The sequence below is a fragment of the Dendrobates tinctorius genome, unplaced genomic scaffold, assembly GCF_039654945.1.
Source record: "Dendrobates tinctorius isolate UK_male_01 unplaced genomic scaffold, ASM3965494v1 ptg000070l, whole genome shotgun sequence".
In the NCBI taxonomy this organism is placed as follows: Eukaryota; Metazoa; Chordata; class Amphibia; order Anura; family Dendrobatidae; genus Dendrobates; species Dendrobates tinctorius.
The window spans coordinates 93,579,904-93,602,285 of NW_027361738.1; the positions used below are offsets into that span (position 1 = coordinate 93,579,904).

At 48.9% G+C, this 22,382-nt stretch overlaps 1 protein-coding gene across 1 annotated transcript in view; it reads right to left on the minus strand.

The window, feature by feature from the left end:
• Positions 1-22,382, minus strand: part of DGKB (diacylglycerol kinase beta) — a 738,755-nt gene that overhangs the window by 502,289 nt on the left and 214,084 nt on the right. The window contains exon 8 of the mRNA XM_073582131.1: positions 17,528-17,602. Coding sequence (XP_073438232.1) covers positions 17,528-17,602 — 75 coding nt within the window. The remainder of the gene's footprint in view (positions 1-17,527; positions 17,603-22,382) is intronic.

A 22,382-nucleotide genomic window follows, 5' to 3' on the forward strand; every position in this document is an offset into this window, starting at 1 on the left:
ACTGGTCTGGACTCCTCGTCGTCCCCATCTTCCATCTCACTGCACTTGGACTGTTTAGGTAGAGGGCGTACAGATGTGATGTCATTGCGCTCTCTGACCAGAATATCACTGTCAGGAAACGCGGAAGACGTCACGGCGGTGGAGCAGGGAGAGGTAAGTATTTCAACTTTGCAAGTGCTGTGATCCTGAGCAAGCAGGGGAGGCCCACTCGTTGGCGACGGCACTGGCACAGGGCCCCTCATAGTACGGCGCTGTGTCTGACGGTGGGGGCCCTCCCACCGGCAGAGACACTTTTGCATACTATGAGGGGCCCTGTGCCAGTGCTGTCGCCCATGAGTATGCCCCCCCACCTGCTCAAGGAACCTGCACTTTCATCTGCACCTTCCTCTTTGTCACCGTGCAAGGTGGTATAGTATGCGGGAAGGGGAACCTGAGTTTAATCAGGGTCAGATTCTGGCTCTGTAGAGTGCGAGGGGAATGTAGTGGTCTGGGTCAATGTACCAGCAGAATCATCTAGCAGTGGCTGGGCATCAGTGCACTTGTGGCGTCCCCAGGAGAATGGTCGCCACAGTAGCATTACCTTCCTCCTAGGGAGTGTGATGTCATGCTTGGGAGCAACGAAGGATCTCTCTAGCAGTTAAACCAACACACAACACATTTCCCACTCCAGGCCAGCAGGGAGACCTCTGAACCTGACTGCTGAGGAGCTGCTCTCTGTGTGTCGGGAGGAGGTAAGTTAGGGCAGTCTGTGAAGGAAGGGGAAGTGTGTGGACGTGAGAAGGGGAGCGGGAGGATGAGCAGAGTTAAGGCTCACTCCTAGCTGGAGCGCATGGTCCGGATTCCGGTCTCCGAGTTTGTAGGGACACTGACGTTCCTGCAGCAGAAACCGGAGGAAGTAGCAGCTGTAAATGCTCTGTTCCCAACTAAGGCTCAGAGGCCCCAGCAGCGACGTGTGTGAGCCAGAAGGAAGAGGCTATGGCTGCCTGCCATACGAGAAAGTTCCAAAAGAGAGTCAACAGGGGGAACTTCAGTGAACTCAGTACTGCGATTACCTCAGATAGGCGCTAGAAGAGAGGCCACACTGCCTATCTGCAGAGAGAGAATTCCTAATTTGCTTCCAGGCTGACCAACTCCTACTCCATCTGTACTCTGGGTCCTGGATGGCACTTACCAAGTACAGGTAAAGGAACTGCATGACTGTGTCTGTCATCTTTCTCCTGCGCCTGGCGCACGACTCTGCTACATCCTGCACTGCACACCATCTACCAACTCTTTCATCTGCCCTGTGACTACGGCCTTACCCGTGCAGGGCTTCTACATCTTAGCTGCACCACAACATCTGTCCCACAGAAGCGACACTGCAGTGCAGGTCAGTCTGATCAGAAACCACAGGTGGCGTCACTTATTATTCACCTATAAATGTTATTCACTCCTTTGCATGGACGCCCAGGGCCACGGAACGGGTCATCACCACCAACGTGACACATCCCTCTGAGACACCGGCCCGATACCGATTAACCCCACTGCCCTGGCTGGCCACCCACACTCCATGTCAGATTCATCTTGGACTGGGGAATTCACGATTTGACTTGATAACCCAGGAATGGTATGATAGAAAGAGCTACATGGACTAATGTGAAGTGTGGCCTGCTGCATCATTCACTTTTGGTGGGGGTGAAGGACACAAGGAAAGGGGTTCTTCCTGACCAGGAGCCAGCACTTGATGACTCAGTGCTTGCATTTTTTGAAACTTCAGAAGAGGAGGGCATATTTGCTGGAGTCTGTTTCGGCAATGTAAGCCAAAACCAGTTCCTGATGCTCCCGCTTTAAAAGCGGTTAACCTACTCCCAGAAAAGGTAGCCTTCCAGGCATTCCGGAGCCAGACCATGACACAGGTTCAACACCTCCTGCCTTAGCTGCTATTGTGCTTTTGTCACTACCAGCAGATGCAGCACCACCATCAGCACCAGCTGGCCCCCCCACGCCCACATCCGCGGCCTCTTCCACCAAACTTCAAAATGTTGCAGAAAATGAACCCAAATAACATCAGATATATGGTACTGTATCAGAAGCGTACAGCTCTACACAGTCAAAGGATGATTGTCAATCTCCCTATATATACCATCAGTCACACAGAGACGCGCACAGGCTCAGTATGGATTAGACAAGAATATAAAAATTAGACAAAGTGTACAGTATCATCAGATAGCAGGTATATATAGTATAGTTTAAACATTCTAAATCTCCGTAGATATTTCAGGAGGCACACACAGACACTCTCAGGCTCAGTATTGGATTACAACACAATCTAAAAAGCCGTAAAACGGTAATGGATCTCAAGAGTACAGCTGCACACAGTGTAGGGGTCATTGTTGTCAATCTCAGTATTTATTTCCACAGTCAGAAAATAACTCTCACTTGGTCAGTTTGGATTAGACCAGAATATAAAAAGCAGTAAATGGGTAATGTATCACAAGCGTAGAGCTGTATACAGTGTTGGGGTAATTTTTAAATGTACATCTAAATTGCAGGAATAATTCACAGACTGTCACACGCTCAGGATGGATCACACCACAATATAACAAGAAGATCCGCAAGAAAACAATCAATCAATCAAATTTATTATCGCCAAGTACATATTACATATATACAAGGAATTCTTTGTGGCAAAGAGGCAACATAATATATAACAACAGATACAACAAGTAACATCTAACAAGACAGATACAGTATATAGTCTACACATGACGATTTAATTGTTGAACAGAGAGTGGATAGAAGCTGTTCATATGGCGGTTGGTGCTGCATTTGGAAATAATCACACATGTGGGACAATGTTCCAGGTGTCAATGATACACTTAGAGTGGTGGGCGGAGGAGGACTTCCTGGCAGAAAGGGTACAGTATCACCAGATACCAGGTATATATAGCATAGTTTAAACATTAAAAATGTACGTCTATATATTCAGGAGTAGTGCTTAGCCACCCCGCTAGTGTTCCAGTTCGTTTTGGTTCGTCGAACACGAGGCAAGTTCGTCAAATGTTTGTCGAACGTAACGTCGAACACCATTGAAAACAATGGCAGGCAAACACATAGAAAACAATTACAAAACACCTTTAAAGGTGTCCCAAAGTAGACAAAATGCTCAGAATACAAAAATAACATATGGAAAACGGCAACTACATATAGAAAAGAGGTCGAGGAGTAAAAGGAGGAGGAGGAGACACAGATATAGGCATGTCATGGCCTTATGAAGTCAAGAAAGGCTGGAATGAAAATGTAAAATACCAAAAAACAGTAAAAATCTGAAATAGAAGACGATCATATACCGTCGGACTTCCCACCATAAATCAGGCCAACTGCTGATCGGGCGACATTATTCCCATGAACCTCCGAACAGCGTCCATGAAGGCAAAATGTTTGGTTTCCGGGGGCAGTATGGTTGCAAAGCTGAACCTTAAAGGAATGTCCAGAAGGGCACCACCAGGAGTGGAGCCTGCGGCTTAATTCGACTCCACCCGGGAAACCTCAACCATGCCAGCTACAGAACAGATTGACAGATTGCAAGCTTTGTTGATTCAGTGGGTGGTGGTGGATGTCTGTTTTTAGTTGTGCTAGCGATTTGTCAGCTTAATTCCGTTAACGAACGGGACTCCAGCATGGCCCCGCGGTACGCGTCAAGCTTACTAGAGGGACACGCGAGGCTCTGGCACGTGAGATCGATCAATAACAGGTCTGTCATGCCCTTACATGTCCGGGGCTGCACACGCGCTACACTGAAAGGTCCAGCGTGTATCCCTTACAGGTGCAGATAACCCGCTGAACTCCGTTAGTGATGGGGATCTGGGATTCAGATTATTCCCCGCGAACGAGGATTTCCCAGTAAGTGCAGGTCAACCGTAATTCCAGAATTAGGCCTAACCGGCATTCCTGAAAAAAGAAAAAAATTACGTGTCCAAACCACAGGTGCTGTAGCTTGCTTAACAGCTGGGCTCCTATGCTGAGAAGCACGCAGTTCTTACATAAGCAGGCGGCATAGCTTGGTTCACTGGTGGGCTCCTCTGCTGAGTAGCAGACAGTGCTACAAGGCCCAAAAGGATTTTCTGGACAAGATGCGGTAAAAAATAATTAGAAACACACACGGTGTAGCTCCTTGACAGGTGTACTACACCGCTTGCTACCACACACCGCTACTATGCCATGAAACAGTCTATTAACATTGAAAGCCATTATTACTGTGAAAATGAAGTTATGCTTTTGGTGAACGAACCGTTCTCGAACGGAACCTCGAACACCGGATTTTAAGCAAAGTGTTCGAGTTCGACGAAAGGCTCGAACACCGCCCAAAACAGCTGGAATTTTAACTTGGCGAACAATTTGACTTGAACACCGCTCATCTCTAATCAGGAGGCAGACAGACGTTCTCAGGCCCAGTATGGATTCGACAAGATTGTAGAAAGTTGAGAAAGGGTACAGTTTCATCGGATAACAGGTATATATGTAGCTGTCACGGGGGCTAGGTTCAACTAAGGCTGAAAGACCCGGGGCCCCTGTGGTGTCCCTTTACTAGGGGAAACCCTGTCTGACCCTCAACCCAGGGTTTTTGCTGAAGGTGCAAATGCCTGAGCCTCCGACCTTTCCTTATCTCCTGCTCAGCCCTGCACTTAACCCTCCACCCTCCACCCAGTGAGAAGTCACCACCAAAGCTCCCACACAAATAATGACAGACAGGGAGAACTTAAACTGCACTGCGCCGCACACACACAGGAATAAACAGTAATGTGAACAGGGCACAACTAAACACAAATATGGGAAGGAGAAAGGATAACGACGGATCATACGACACCAGATATGAATCTCTCTCTCTTGAACACCTCCACTCCAGACCGGAACCACTTGGTATGAAACACAAGCTATAATCGGCGACGCCCATAGGCCAGCATGACTATTTAAAGACCGTGGGCGTGACTAACCATCCAACCTGGTCTCCAGCAGGATTAACCCCCGAGAGCCTGAAGATCAGGCCGGCGGCACTGAGGCTATAGTGGCTGGAGGTGGAACTACCTCTGCCTGCCGGATGCTGTGGTGTGAACAGCGTCCGACATGACAGTACCCCGTCTTCTACGAGGGACCCCAGGGCCCTCAAGACTCATAGGACCCGGCTTGTCCGGATGACGACGGTGAAAAGAACTGACCAGCCGATCCGCATGTATGTCTGAGGCTGGAACCCAAGACCTCTCCTCTGGACCATACCCCCGCCAGTGCACCAAATACTGAAGAGTACGGCGTACTACTCGAGAGTCCACTACCTTGGCGACCTCGAACTCTAACTCGCCATCCACCATGACTGGAGGTGGCATCGGCGTTGTGTCCACAGAGCCTACCACCTTTTTCAATAAAGCCCTGTGAAACACGTTGTGTATCTTGTACACTGCGGGAAGTTCCAACCGATAAGCCACTGGGTTAATGATGGCAGAAATCCTAAAAGGCCCAATAAACCTTGGACCCAGTTTTAAAGAAGGGATTTTGAGTTTTATGTTCTTCGTAGCTAACCACACCCATTCACCCACACACAGGTCCGGACCTGGCACGCGTCTACTGTCAGCCACCCGTTTGTACCTGGCACTCATGCTCAACAAACGCTGTTTCACCCGCCTCCAGACTGATGACAATTGGGCTCCTAGCTGATCCTCCTCCGGGACACCCCCGGAGTCACCCTGACGTAAGGTACAAAACTGAGGATGTTGACCGTACACACAAAAGAATGGAGACTCTCCTGATGACTCTTGGCGGTGATTATTTAATGCGAATTCGGCCAGAGGAAGGAAAGTAGACCACTCCTCCTGGTTGTCGGACACAAAGCATCGTAAATACTGTTCAAGATTTTGGTTCATGCGCTCAGTTTGTCCATTAGACTGTGGATGAAACGCCGATGAATGTGACAACTTGATCCCCAACCTTGAGCAAAAAGCTTTCCAAAACCTCGCCACAAATTGCGTACCCCTATCAGATACTATGTCAGACGGTATTCCGTGGAGTCTGACCACCTCCTTCACAAATACCTGAGCCAACGTCTTAGCATTGGGCAAAGAGGACAACGCCACAAAATGCGCCATCTTTGAAAAACGGTCAACCACCACCAGGATGACCGTGTTCCCTGCCGAGGCTGGCAAGTCAGTGATAAAATCCATGGAGATTTCTGTCCATGGCCTATTGGGTACCCCCAGAGGCTGTAGCGTGCCAGCAGGACGGGTTCGGGGTGACTTAGCCCTAGCGCACGTGATGCAAGCTGCCACGTACGAGACCACGTCCTGCCGGATTTTGGGCCACCAGAAACGACGCGATACCAGCTCTAAGGTGCCCTTCACCCCTGGGTGACCAGCCAGTACCGAATCGTGGTGTTCCTTCAACACCTTAGGCCGAAGATGCAGGGGTACAAATGATTTGTTGGCGGGAAGTCCTGGTGGTACCTCCTCTTGGGCCTCGGCAATCTCCGCCTCTACCTCAGTCGTGAGAGCCGAGACCACTACCCCTTTCTGGAGGATGGGTACCGGCTCTTCCCGAGGTTCTCCCCCCGGAAAACACCTAGACAAAGCATCCGCCTTGGTGTTTTTAGCCCCGGGACGGTACGTCACAAGAAAATTGAAACGAGTAAAAAACAATGCCCAGCGAGCCTGCCTAGGAGACAGACGCTTGGCCGACTCCAGGTAGAGCAGATTCTTATGGTCGGTGATAACTGTGACCTGGTGAGCCGCCCCCTCCAAGAAGTGTCGCCATTCCTCAAAAGCCAGTTTGATGGCCAACAACTCCCTGTTGCCGATATCATAATTCCGTTCGGCCGGCGACAACTTCTTGGAGAAGTAGGCGCATGGATGCATCTCGCTCAAGGACGAGCCTTGAGACAGTACTGCCCCCACTCCCACCTCCGACGCATCAACCTCTACCACAAAAGGTTTAGACACGTCTGGTTGCACCAGAATGGGGGCTGAAGCAAAACTATTCTTCAGACGCTCAAATGCACGTATAGCCACCTCAGGCCAGTTCGCCAGATCGGCACCCTTTTTTGTCATGTCCGTGAGCGGTTTGGCGACAGTCGAAAAGTGTTTTATAAATTTCCTATAATAATTCGCAAACCCCAGGAACCGCTGGAGTGCTTTCAGACTCTCCGGCCTCTCCCATTGCAACACCGCTTGCACCTTAGCGGTGTCCATTTTAAAACCAGCTGCGGACACAATATATCCCAAAAAGGGCAACTCCTGGACAAAAAATAAACATTTTTCCAGCTTAGCATAGAGCTGGTTCTCCCGGAGCAACTGTAACACCTGCCTAACATGCTGCAAATGAGTGTCCCGATCGCTAGAATAAATGAGGATATCATCCAGGTATACAATCACAAATCTCCCCAGGACATGAGCAAAGACATCATTAATAAAATGTTGGAAAACGGCAGGCGCGGTGGTCAACCCAAACGGCATAACCAGACTCTCAAAATGACCCTCAGGAGTGTTAAACGCCGTCTTCCACTCATCCCCCTGACGGACCCTTATGAGGTTATACGCCCCCCTGAGGTCCAGCTTGGAAAACCATTTTGCCCCCGCTACCTGGTTGAACAAATCCGGGATCAACGGCATTGGGTAGGGATCACGGATAGTAATCTGGTTTAACTCTCGGAAATCCAGACACGGGCGTAACCCCCCATCTTTCTTCTTAATGAAGAAAAACCCCGCGGCTACAGGCGAGGACGAAGGCCGGATGTGACCTTTGCTCAGACTCTCCGCGATGTAGTCTTTCAGAGCTTGTCTCTCAGGACCAGAAATATTAAACATCCTGGCCTTAGGTAATTTGGCCCCGGGTTTTAGCCTAATAGCACAGTCATAGGCTCTATGTGGAGGCAGTTCTGAGCAACCCTTCTCAGAGAAAACATCCGCGAAATCCTGCAAAGCCTCCGGCAGGCTGGGCGTCACGGCGGACACACATGTGGCCAAGCAATTGTCTTGGCAGAAACCACTCCATTGTACTATGTCCTGAGTTTTCCAATCAATTACCGGGTTGTGCCTGGACAGCCATGGAAAACCCAGGACCATTTGAGCTGGGAGATTACGGAGGACCCTACATGTAACCGACTCAGAATGTAGGACCCCAATGTGGAGTTTCACCTCTGCCACAAACTCAGTAATCTCCCCTTGAGGGAGGGGAACAGCATTAATGGTCACCACCTGTATGGGGTGAGGAAGTTTTTCAATCTTAAACCCGGCGGTGTGTGCAAACTCCTCATCTATGAGATTGGTGGCGGAACCGCTATCCACAAACACTGATATAGGTAGCTCTCTGCCGGCGACAATAACCTTGGCAGGGAGCATACATTGAGATACCATCATGGAGGATATGCATACGCTCAGTTGGGTCTCCTCCATACCCTCTGAGCTTAACAGTTTTCCGCCGGTGTGACCCTCTTAGGTAGTACCGGGCAAACGTTAACATAATGACCACCCTTACCACAGTAGAAACATGCTCCGGACTTCCGGACTCCCGGAGCGCGAGGCCGAACCTGTGCCACGCCAGCAATCTGCATAGGTTCAGGGGACTCATCTACTTCAACCACACCTGCACCTCTGTTTTCCCCCAGAGGTAGCGTCTCCTGTGCCCCCTGACGAAAACGGCGATCAATACGTATCACCAAACTCATGGCAGACTCCAATGATGCCGGAGTCTCATACATCAGGAGGGCTTGTTTCACCCTCCCTGATACCCCATGAATAAACTGGCTCCGCAGTGCTGGGTCATTCCACTGTGTGTCTACAGCCCAGCGGCGAAATTCCGAACAATAGTCTTCTGCCAAGCGCTCCCCCTGGCGGAGGGCACGGATTTTAGATTCCGCTAGAGCCAGTCGGTCAGGGTCATCGTAAATGAGCCCGAGGGCAGAAAAAACATTATCGACCGAATGAAATGTAGCAGAGTCAGGTGGTAAGGAAAATGCCCATGCTTGGGGGTCACCACTCAGTAATGACAACACCAGCCCTACTCGCTGGGCCTCATTACCTGAGGATATTGGCCGCATGCGGAAGTATAATTTGCAGGCCTCCCGAAATACGACAAATTTGCTGCGATCGCCTGAAAATCGTTCTGGCAGCGGAAACTTCGGCTCTGCACCGATACCTGCAGATGCCGTTTGCACCTTTGCTACTACCAGGCCATGCTGCTGAACTGCCCCATTCAACTCGGAGACCTGTATGGACAGTGCCGCCAACTGGCGGGTTATGGAATCTAATGGATCCATGGACTCCTGAAAAATGTGGGCCGATTATAATGTCACGGGGGCTAGGTTCAACTAAGGCTGAAAGACCCGGGGCCCCTGTGGTGTCCCTTTACTAGGGGAAACCCTGTCTGACCCTCAACCCAGGGTTTTTGCTGAAGGTGCAAATGCCTGAGCCTCCGACCTTTCCTTATCTCCTGCTCAGCCCTGCACTTAACCCTCCACCCTCCACCCAGTGAGAAGTCACCACCAAAGCTCCCACACAAATAATGACAGACAGGGAGAACTTAAACTGCACTGCGCCGCACACACACAGGAATAAACAGTAATGTGAACAGGGCACAACTAAACACAAATATGGGAAGGAGAAAGGATAACGACGGATCATACGACACCAGATATGAATCTCTCTCTCTTGAACACCTCCACTCCAGACCGGAACCACTTGGTATGAAACACAAGCTATAATCGGCGACGCCCATAGGCCAGCATGACTATTTAAAGACCGTGGGCGTGACTAACCATCCAACCTGGTCTCCAGCAGGATTAACCCCCGAGAGCCTGAAGATCAGGCCGGCGCCACTGAGGCTATAGTGGCTGGAGGTGGAACTACCTCTGCCTGCCGGATGCTGTGGTGTGAACAGCGTCCGACATGACAGTAGCATAGTGTACACCTGAAAAACCTATGTCTATATATCAGGAGGCAGGCTCAGAGGGTCTCAGGCCCAGTATGGATTCGACGTGATTGTAGAAAGTTGAGAAAGGGTACAGTATCACATAGCATATTAAACATTAAAAATCTGCGTGTATATTTCCGGAGTCCGACAAAGACACTCACAGCCTCAGTATAGATTAGACAAGAATCTAAAAAGTAGAAAAAGGGTTATGTATTCGAAGCGTACACCAGTATACACAGTTGGGGTATTTTTCAATCTTCATATAAATTTCAGTCTCAGTAAGACAGTCAAGACTCTCCGCAAGAGGAAACGAGATGGATACAAGTACAGATGGAAAGTCGACTGATTGCAGAAATTTTGGAATTACTAATCACGGTAAAAACTCCCGGGAGAATTCTCAGAGGCGATGCTGACCCTCAATTACTTTGTCTGTGGAGACAGCGAAAACAGTTCTTGTGATGAAAGGTTTACTGTATCGCAGTACCGTGGAACCCATCACCGGTACTCATCTCCATCAAATTGTGATCACAGGGAGAGATGTAGACATTGTCCTCACTGCCTATCATGATCTGTCAGGTAACTTTGACTTTGGAGTGCAAAAGAAAGAAGCCACAGGCCGTAAGCGATTCTATTGGATTGGCATGAGAGGACACATTTAAAAATGTGGGCAGGAATGTCACACGTCTGTGAGTCAGAAAACTGTGAAAGCTGATGATAAACCAGCACTGCGTCTCATTGTGAGTCGACGTCCATAACAAATGGAAGCCATTGATCATCTGAAGATAGAGTCCAGCAGGACAGGGCGTAGCTACGTCTTAACCATCATCTATCATTTCACCAAATTTGTATTGGCAGTCCCAGTGAAGTATTTAACAGGCCAGACAACATAGTGGTGGAGCAGGGAGAGGTAAGTATTGCAAGTGCTGGCGCCCAGAGCAAGCAGGGGGGGCCCACTCATGGGCAGCGGTACTGGCATAGGGCCCCTCATAGTACGCCGGTGTGTCTGACGGCGGGTGTGCACCCCCACCATCAGAGACACTTGATTCTACTATGAGGGACCTTGTGCCAGTGCCGTTGTAAAAGAGTGTGCCCACCCACCTGTCCAGGGCAACGGCACTCGCACGGGTGCATGCGCCAGGTGGTGACCCCGGCCCTGTGGGGGGAGGCAGCCCAATTATGGAGGTGGAAAAAATGGCATATGTTGATGTTGGACATTCAGCAGCTGCAAATGGAGTAATTGGAGAAGTCCGCGGTAGTGAAGGAGGACAAAAGCAAGCCATTTTTCTGGCAACCTACGTGTCAGCAGGGGAAGGTGGGACAAAATCCTTTGAAACCCATGCATGGTTCATTTTAATTAAGGTTAGATCATCAACATTTTGGGTTGACAGACGGGTCCTTTTTTCTGTCAGGATTGATCCAGCTGCACTGAAGACTCGTTCAGATAACACACTAGCAGCTGGGCAAGCGAGCTCCTGTAAGGCATATTGGGCCAATTCAGGCCAGGTGTCAAGTTTACTGGCCCAATAGTCAAAGGGGAATGACCGGTGAGGGAGAACATTGATATGGGAGGAGAAGTAGTTTGTTACCATAGTTGACAACTGCTGTCTCCTGTCACTTTCCATCGATGCAGTATTACCAGTCGTGTGAGCGGTACTTGAAAAATCAGTCCACAACATGGTCATGAAACCCCTGTGTCCAACGCCACTTCGGCTGTGTGCACCATGAACACCTCTTCCATGTTGCCCCCTACGGCTCGTTGGAAAAACATCACCGCCGCTGTGTGCTGGGAATGCCTCAAACAAACGGTTTACCAGAGTTGCTTGTTTATTAGCCAATATTAGCTCTAGGTTCTCCTGTGGCATGATGTTTTGGAATTTGCCTTTATAGCGTGGATCCAGGATGCTGGCCAACCAGTAGTCGTCATCGTTCATCATTTTGGCAATGCGGGGGTCCCTTTTTAGGATCTGCAAGGCATAATCAGACATGTGGGCCAATGTTCCAGGTGTCAATGATGCACTGCGAGTGCTGGGTGGAGGAGCACTTTCTGGCAAATCCACATCCCTCCAGTCACAAACCCTGTACCTGACCTTGCCACGCCAACATTTTTTCTTGCCCCTGAGAAGCATCCTCCTCCCCAAAATAATCATCCCCATCATCCTCTTCCTCGTCTTCCTCCACGAGACTTCCCTGAGCAGACAGTCATCAAGACTTCCCTCCTCCTCGTCCTCCTCGGCTGCAGACGCCTGCTCCTTAATGCGCGTGAAAGATTGCATGAGCAGACGCATAAGTGGGATGCTCATGCTTATGATGGTGTCGTCTGCACTTACCAGCCATGTGCAATCCTCAGAACACTGAAGGACTTTACAGAGGTCTTTCAGCTTCGACCACTGCACACCAGACAACTCCATGTCTACCTGCAAACTGCCTGCCCGTGTATCCTTCCACAAATGCATTACAGCCTGCCTCTGTTTGCACAGCCTCTGAACCATGTGCAGGGTGGAGTTCCACCTTGTTGCAATGTCGATAATGAGGCGGTGCTTGGGAAGGTGGAGCAATTGCTGCAGCTTCTGCATACGACTGGAGTGTACGGGCGACCGGCGGATGTGCAAGCACAGTCTTCGCACCTTATGGAGCAGGGGTGTTAACTCCGGATAATTATTGAGGAAGCACTGCACCACCAGGTTCAAGGTGTGAGCCAAGCAAGGTATGTGTCTGAGTTTTGAAAGGGCTATGGCTGCCACAAAATTCCCGCCATTATCACTAACTACATTGCCTGCCTCAAGATGTACACTGCCCAGCCATGACTCAGTTTGTCGCTGCAAGTAGTCGGCCAGTACCTCCGCGGTGTGTCTGTTGTCGCCCAAACACTTCCTCTTCAACACAGCCTGCTGACGCTTACCACTAGCTGTTCGATAGTGGGACACCTCTGGGACAACACTGGCAGCTGCGGATGGAGTGCTCGCACAACTGCGCTCTGTGGACGAGCTTTCGCTTCTGGAGGAGGAGGGTCGAACGCCTACAGCCAACTGTTTCCTATACCGTGGGCTAGGCAGCACTATCCCACCGCCGCTGTCCCCTGTGGACCCTGCATCCACCACATTAACCCAGTGCGCAGTGATGGACACGTAACGGCCCTGGCCATGCCGACTGGACCATGCATCTATTGTGAGGTGCACCTTTTCACTCACTGATTGCTTGAGTGCATGGACAATGCGTTCTTTCATATGCACGTGGAGGGCTGGGATGGCTTTTCGCGAAAAGAAGTGCCGACTGGGTAGGTCATAGCGTGGTACTGCGTAGGCCATGAGCTCACAGAAAGCTTTGCTTTCAACCAACCGGTAGGGCATCATCTCTAACGAGAATAGTTTGGCAATGTGGGCGTTCAAACACTGTGTACGCGGATGAGAGGATGAGTACTTTCTTGTCCTATTCAGAGTCTCTGGTAGGGTGAGCTGGACTTGAGAGCTGCATATGGTGGAACTAGCAGTGGACATGGCGGACTGAGAGAGGGTTCGTGATGGTGATGGTGTTGGTGGTGTTGCTGATGGCCTAGATTCAGTCTTTCGTTGATATAACAGTGGGATTCCCTGACTGCTTTGGCCTTGCGACGACACCTCGACATTTGCTGCTGGTCGTGTGCTAACCGCTGGGCTTACAGTGGGGAAAGCGATGTAGCGCTGCTGACTACCTTCATTCGGAGCAGGTGCACATGTGGTACGTGAGGTTTGGTAGTCCGTGCACGCTTGCAAGTGCATGGTGGTTAAATGTCTAAGCATGCAACTGGTATTCAAATTTCTCAGATTTTTCCCTCGGCTAAAGGTCTTTGCGCACTTCTTACAGATAACTTTTGCCTGATCATTAGGATTTTGTTCAAAAAAGTGCCACACTGCACTCTTCCTACTATGGCAGACATTTTGAGGCCTTGCACGCTGTGCTAATTTGACTGTCTGGCCAAGCTGTCCTGCAACTCTTTTGGTTTTTGTAACACGTTTTTGGACTGCTACTGTCATGCCAGATAACAGCTGTTGCGATGTCGTTGCCTGCTGCGGATCCTCCTCCTCCTCATCGGAGCTATTGGCAGCGACACCCTCTTCCCCCAATGGATGCCAATCTGGGTCAACAACTGGGTCATCCATCACCTCCTCTTCAATGTCATGTGCACCTTCCTCTGTGTCACCGTGTATGGTGGTATAGTGTGCGGGAAGGGGCACCTGAGTTTCATCAGGGTCTGATTCTGCCTCAGTACACTGCAAGGACAATGTAGTGCTCTGAGTGAATGTACCAGCAGAAAAATCTAGCAGTGGCTGTGCGTCAGTGCAATCCATGTCAGATTCATCTTGGACTGGGGAATTCACGATTTGACTTGCTAACCCAGGCATGGTATGTGAAAAGATCTCCATGGAGTAATCGGTAGTGTGGCCTGCCGCATCCTTCACTTTTGGTAGGGGTGAAGGACACAAGGAAAGGTGTTGTTCCTGACCAGGAGCCTCCACTGACGACTCAGTGCTTTTATTTTTTGAAACTTCAGAAGAGGAGGTGAGAGAGCTGGAGGCTGTGTCAGCAATGTAAGCCAAAACTTGTTCCTGGAGCTCCAGCTTTAAAAGTGGTTTACCTACTCCCACAAAAGAGAGCCTTTGAGGCCTTGTGGAGCCAGACGATGACACAGGCTCATCACCTCCTGGCTTAGGTGCTATTGTGCTTTTGCCACTACCAACACAGATGCAACACCACCACCATCAGGACCAGCTGGCAACCCCCGCCCACTTCCATGGCATCTTCCACCATGCTTCCTCATTTTTGTGAAAATGTACCCAAAATACCACCAGCTATATAGTACTGTAAAGCAAGGTAGAATGTGTATTTACTATTGGTAAGAATTTGAATCTCACTATAGATTTGAGGACGCTGAACTATTGTCTCAGGACCAGTAGAGATTACACCTCAATGTAACAGGCTGAAATTGGATGGTGTATGACAAGGTGGAGGGTGTCTATAGGATTGGTGAGATTTTGAATCTCACTATAGATTTGAGGACGCTGAACTATTGTCTCAGGCCCAGTAGAGATTACACCTCAATGTAACAGGCTGAAATTGGATGGTGTATGACAAGGTAGAAGGTGTATATAGTATTGATGAGAATTTGAATCTCACTAGAGATTTGAGGACGCTGACAATGATCCTCTCAGTCCAAGAATGGCAGCAGGCAGCCTAATAAGCAGGACTGCTGCACACAAAAGGGTGGAAAAATGAACGTTTGGTAACTGTGCAGAAAAGAGGAAGAAAAGTATTTTTGCTTTTAAAATAGCAGTTTGCACAGCAGTGTGCGATCAGCAATGCAGCTATCAGGGACCCTTATAAGGCAGCCTAATAACCAACAGAGCTGATGCACAAAAATATATCCTCCCCTGTCACTGCACACAAAGTGTTGTGTTGTAAGTGGAAATCGCTAACAGCAGAAGCAGTTTTTTTGGTTCTTCTTCCCTGCCTAACGCTCTCCCTACAGAATCAGCAGCAGCAGCTCTCCCTATGCTAAGATCGCCATAAGTAAGATGGCGGTCGGCGTTCACGCCCTTTTATAGCCCCTGTGACGCCACACAAAGCCAGCCAATCACTTGCATGCCCTTCTCAAAGATGGTGGTGACCGATGCCTATGTCATCGCGTTGCCCACAGTGTGCGTCCTCCATCATTAGCTGAAAAAGGGCGCTGGAAGCATCTTTTGAAACGCGACTTTGGCGCTCTGGTCGCCAACCTTACGCTATGGTCGGGTTTCGTTTCATGAAACCCGACTTCATTGAAAGTCGCCGACTTTTGAATATGACCGACCCGTTTCGCTCAACTCTAGTGGTGACTATAGGCAGATACAATATGCATTAGGCTCTTCTGCTTCCTCTAGTGGATGACATTCATCCACTCAATGCCGACTTTTATTCCCCACTGACTTGCATTGGGGTCGGGTTTCGGACGAAACTCCGACTTTTTTTGCCCTAGTCAGACCAGTTTCATCGAACTCAAATTTTGTTTCACGAAACCCAATCCGACCAAAGTCGCTCAACTCTAGTGGCTACATTAAGATACAATGCAATATGCATTAGGCTCATCAGCTCCCTCTAGTGGTGACTATAGGCAGATACAATATGCATTAGACACCTCAGCTCCCCCTAGTGGTGACTATAGCCAGATACAATATGCATTAGGCTCCTCAGCTCCCCCTAGTGGTGACTATAGGCAGATACAATATGCATTAGGCTCTTCAGCTCCCCCTAGTGGTGACTATAGCCAGATACAATATGCATTAGGCTCCTCAGCTCCCTCTAGTGGTGACCATAGGCAGATACAATATGCATTAGGCTCTTCAGCTCCCCCTAGTGGTGACTATAGGCAGATACAATATGCATTAGGCTCCACAGCTCCCCCTAGTGGTGACTATAGGCAGATACAATATGCATTAGGCCCCTCAGCTCCCTTTAGTGGTGACTATAGGCAGATACAATATGCATTAGGCTCATCAGCTCCCTCTAGTGGTGACTATAGGCAGATACAATATGCATTAGGCTCTTCAGCTCCCTCTAGTGGTGACTATAGGCAGATACAATATGCATTAGGCTCTTCAGCTCCCCCTAGTGGTGACTATAGGCAGATACAATATGCATTAGGCTCTTCAGCTCCCCCTAGTGGTGACTATAGGCAGATACAATATGCATTAGGCTCTTCAGCTCCCCCTAGTGGTGACTATAGGCAGATACAATATGCATTAGGCTCCTCAGCTCCCTTTAGTGGTGACTATAGGCAGATACAATATGCATTAGGCTCATCAGCTCCCTCTAGTGGTGACTATAGGCAGATACAATATGCATTAGGCTCTTCAGCTCCCTCTAGTGGTGACTATAGGCAGATACAATATGCATTAGGCTCTTCAGCTCCCCCTAGTGGTGACTATAGGCAGATACAATATGCATTAGGCTCTTCAGCTCCCCCTAGTGGTGACTATAGGCAGATACAATATGCATTAGGCTCCTCAGCTCCCTTTAGTGGTGACTATAGGCAGATACAATATGCATTAGGCCCCTCAGCTCCCCCTAATGGTGGCTACAGGCAGATACAATATGCATTAGGCTTCTGAGCCCTGCTACATCTCATAAACTGATCCCTGACACATTTGTGAAACTCATTCCTTCTTGATCTAATAAATGTAGCCCTACAACTCCAGACTCAGCGATGCCACATCTGCCTGTTTGGGTATGTTCACACAACCAGAACTTGGATCAATGTTTTTCAATTAACCTTTTTTTTCCCATAGACCAAATGTCAATGTCAAAGGAATGGCATTCTGCACTCGCATTTTGGAGGACACTCGCTTATTCACGTCTATGGATGCACAGAAAATAATCGGATCCCATATGGATCAACTATTTTAGCACTTTTTACGGATACATTGCAATCAGGAAACAGGGAAAATGTTGCTGTATGAAAATGTGTCCCATGCGGATGAAAATATAGATGAATAAGTGTCCATTTTTTCTGGATGAAAATCAGACATCTTTTATACAGTCGTGTGAACTTAGCCTTAGACATTATAATGGAGTAGTTGTCACTTACCGGACTGAGCTCGGTGACGTCCCATTCCAGATATTCAGCAACGTGCATCATCTGGGTGATTATACTTTCCAGCTCCTGACAACAGAGAAAACAGCAACATCTTGTGAAACAACAGTCTCATAGCATGAGTGATGTGTGCAGGGATAAAAGCAGACCATAAAGAATTAGCACACTCAACAGCTACATGAGTGAAGTCTGCTGGGATAAATGCCGAGCATAAAGAGTTAGCACACTGAGCAGCTGCATGAGTGATGTGTGCAGGGATAAAAGCAGAGCATAAAGAGCTAGCACACTGAACAGCTGTATGAGTGATGTCTGCAGAAATAAATGCCAAGCATAAAGAGTTAGCACACTGCGCAGCTGCATGAGTGATGTCTGCAGGGATAAATGCCGAGCATAAAGAGTTAGCACACTGAGCAGCTTCATGAGTGATGTCAGCTGAGATAAAAGCAGAGCATAAAGAGTTAACACACTGAGCAGTTGCATGAGTGATGTCTGCTGTGATAAATGCCAAGCATAAAGAGCTAGCACACTGAGCAGCTGTATGAGTGATGTCTGCAGGGATAAATGCCAAGCATAAAGAGTTAGCACACTGAGCAGCCTCATGAGTGATGTTTGCAGGGATAAATGCCAAGCATAAAGAGTTAGCACACTGAGCAGCCTCATGAGTGATGTCTGCAGGGATCAATGCAGAGCATAAAGAGTTAGCACACTGAGCAGCTTCATGAGTGATGTCTGCTGAGATAAAAGCAGAGCATAAAGAGTTAACACACTGAGCAGCTGCATGAGTGATGTCTGCTGGGATAAATGCAGAGCATAAAGAGTTAGCACACTGAGCAGCTGTATGAGTGATTTCTGCAGGGATAAATGCTGAGCATAAAGAGTTAGCACACTGAGCAGCCTCATGAGTGATGTCTGCAGGGATCAATGCAGAGCATAAAGAGTTAGCACACTGAGCAGCTGTATGAGTGATTTCTGCAGGGATAAAATCAGAGCATAAAGAGCACACTGAGCAGCTGCATAAGATGCCAAGCCATTCGTTGTGTGGCGTTAATATAAGCATCTTTGCCCGTTGACCCCGGGATGTTTACAGAGAGTGAGTAACTGCACCCCTGAATAAAGAGCGACAAAGGGGTAAAAGTAGTCCTTATTGAAAGGTGCCTCTGTGTGCTACCCCAGGCATTAGAGACCAACCCATCCCTGGGAAAGGAGGAAACTAAGCCGCCAATGACTGTGGGCGAGAGAACAGTGGAAGAAGTAAAGAGCCATGCTGCAAGGAGCAAAAGAGGAGTATTACACCACTGAAGAAGAAAGCCTGCAGGCGAGGAAGAGTGAGCACTGAGAATCTACAGTATAAACCTACTGTAAGAGTTGAGTTGAAGATATATAACTCAAACAGAATATGAGCAAACAATGCACTTTATTTTATTTTTAATTAATATAAAATTTAAACAATTAAAAACGGCCAAAGCGGAGTCAGGGAAAAATGTAATTCATGATTGGAGACAATCATACAAAGATTCAAAGTATCAGGAGAGATACAATGTAAAGAACAATGTGCAGTCAGATAGATAATACACAGATTGACCAGCAGGTGGCAGCAAAATACTAAGCAAAAATAATGTGCAAGAGCAGACCATTATTCTCCAAAAGTGTCTGCAAGGAGTGAACGATAACTGGCCGAGTGCTGGGGTCCAACCGTTGCCTGGGACCCAGAGTGACCCCAAGATCAGTGCTCTGGAAGTCTGGGAACAGGGCTCTGCAGCGCCATCTCTTGAAAGTAGCAGAGGTGGCTGCGCATGCTCGACCAGCACTTCATTTATGGTCTACGAGGCTAAAAAAATAGAAATGTTATTAGATTATTTTTATCAATTAACATAATGCAAAGTGAGCGAATAAAGAATAAATCTAAATCCCACCTGTACCTGGTGAGCGACCGTCACCTCCATCATCAGTATCTGGTGAGCGACCGTCACCTCCATCATCAGTATCTGGTGAGCGACTGTCACCTCCATCATCAGTATCTGGTGACCGCCCGTCTCCTCCATCATCAGTATCTGGTGAACAACCGTCTCCTCCATCATCAGTATCTGGTGACCGACCGTCACCTCCATCATCAGTATCTGGTGACCACCCATCTCCTCCATCATCAGTATCTGGTGACCGCCCGTCTCCTCCATCATCAGTATCTGGTGACCACCCGTCCCCTCCATCATCAGTATCTGGTGACAACCCGTCTCCTCCATCATCAGTATCTGGTGACCGCCCGTCTCCTCCAACATCAGTATCTGGTGACCGCCCGTCTCCTCCATCATCAGTATCTGGTGACCGCCCGTCTCCTCCATCATCAGTATCTGGTGACCGCCCGTCTCCTCCATCATCAGTATCTGGTGACCGACCGTCACCTCCATCATCAGTATCTGGTGACCACCCATCTCCTCCATCATCAGTATCTGGTGACCGCCCGTCTCCTCCATCATCAGTATCTGGTGACCACCCGTCCCCTCCATCATCAGTATCTGGTGACAACCCGTCTCCTCCATCATCAGTATCTGGTGACCGCCCGTCTCCTCCATCATCAGTATCTGGTGACCGCCCGTCTCCTCCATCATCAGTATCTGGTGACCACCCGTCTCCTCCATCATCAGTATCTGGTGACCGCCCGTCTCCTCCATCATCAGTATCTGGTGACCGCCCGTCTCCTCCATCATCAGTATCTGGTGACCACCTGTCACCTCCATCATCAGTATCTGGTGACCGCCCGTCTCCTCCATCATCAGTATCTGGTGACCGCCCGTCTCCTCCATCATCAGTATCTGGTGAACAACCGTCTCCTCCATCATCAGTATCTGGTGAACAACCGTCTCCTCCATCATCAGTATCTGGTGACCCCCCGTCACCTCCATCATCAGTATCTGGTGACCGCCCGTCTCCTCCATCATCAGTATCTGGTGACCGCCCGTCTCCTCCATCATCAGTATCTGGTGACCGCCCGTCTCCTCCATCATCAGTATCTGGTGACCGCCCGTCTCCTCCATCATCAGTATCTGGTGACCGCCCGTCTCCTCCATCATCAGTATCTGGTGAGCGACTGTCACCAGATATCATTATTATTAATGATATTCGCTGGATGTTGGGGATCGTTGTTCGGCTGCAGAATAAATTTGGAGCCGATCAGACGCCTCCCTGATATTACATGATGGAGAAGTATCTGTCGGGATTGAGGGACCCACAGCCCTGATCTCATCATCCCGTCTGTCTGGGATCACATGAAGGATCCGCACAAGCCTCATACACAGAAGATCTGGGGTCGGGTCTCCAAGATGTTTGCAACAATCTCCTGCCGAGATCCTCCATAACCTGTGTACAAATGACGAGCGGGTGGTTACCAGATACTGATGATGGAGGCGACGGGCAATCACCAGATACTGATGATGGAGGTAACGGACAGTCACCAGATACTGATGATGGAGGTGACGGGTGATCACCAGATACTGATGATGGAGGTGATGGGCGGTCATAGATACTAATGATGGAGGTGATGGGCGGTCATAGATACTGATGATGGAGGCGACAGGCGGTCACTAGATACTGATTATGGAGGTGACAGGTGGTCACCAGATACTGATGATGGAGATGATGGGCGGTCACTAGATACTGATGATGGAGGTGACAGGCAGTCACTAGATACTGATGATGGAGGTGACAGGCAGTCACTAGATACTGATTATGGAGGTGATGGGCGGTCACCAGATACTGATGATGGAGGTGACGGGTTGTCACCAGATACTGATGATGGAGGTGACGGGTTGTCACCAGATACTGATGATGGAGGTGATGGGCAGTCACTAGATACTGATGATGGAGATGATTGATGGTCACCAGATACTGATGATGGAGGAGACGGGCGGTCACCAGATACTGATGATGGAGGAGACGGGCGGTCACCAGATACTGATGATGGAGGAGACGGGCGGTCACCAGATACTGATTATGGAGGAGACGGGCGGTCACCAGATACTGATGATGGAGGTGACGGGTTGTCACCAGGTACTGATGATGGATGTGACAGGGGGCGACCACCATATACTGATGATGGAGGTGACGGGCGGTCACCAGTACTAATGTCATTTAGTTTTCTCATTTGCTCATCCACTTTGCATTTTGATAATTGATAAACATAAACTTTTAACAATTTAACCCTTTTTTTCTAAGTTTTTTTTTGCAGCGTTTTTCCACACCGGTCTAAATCTTTTTGCACACTACTGTGTATTTTTGTCGTTGTTTTCACGGGAGACGCGCCCCGAATCATTGCTCTTGGTGAGTAAATGCTTAGTTTGCTTAATTGCCCCGATTGCCCCCATAGAAAGTTGCACAGGTCTGACTTCTTCCTTATCAAGCATTAATGCCCCTTTAAAAGTAAAAAAAAAAATTCTTGAATGCTACCCAAAAAGTAATAATAATGCCCCGGAGTGGCCCGATAATAATAATACCCGGGTGCCCTTTGTCTTATTGATGCCAAGTTGACAGTCACGATTGCCGGAGTAGACAGCCGAGACTCCACGAGCCACACACCAGGGATCTGTGAGCCACATGTGGCTCAGGCGCCAAAGATTGGGGGCCCTGATTTTTAGGAAATCCTAGCGTGTGCAGTATATGTTTTTCGGCACGGCCTGATGTACATCTCTGTATGGTATGGAGCGCATGCATTATCAGGTTACTTTTGGCGCATGCGCTGAAAGATTTTTCAAATGTACACTATATGATGTATAAAGACCCCTCAAAGGTAAGTGCCCCCCGCTCAGCAGCTGAGAAGGTCTGGAGGAAACATTGATCAATGCAGCATTAAGAAAAG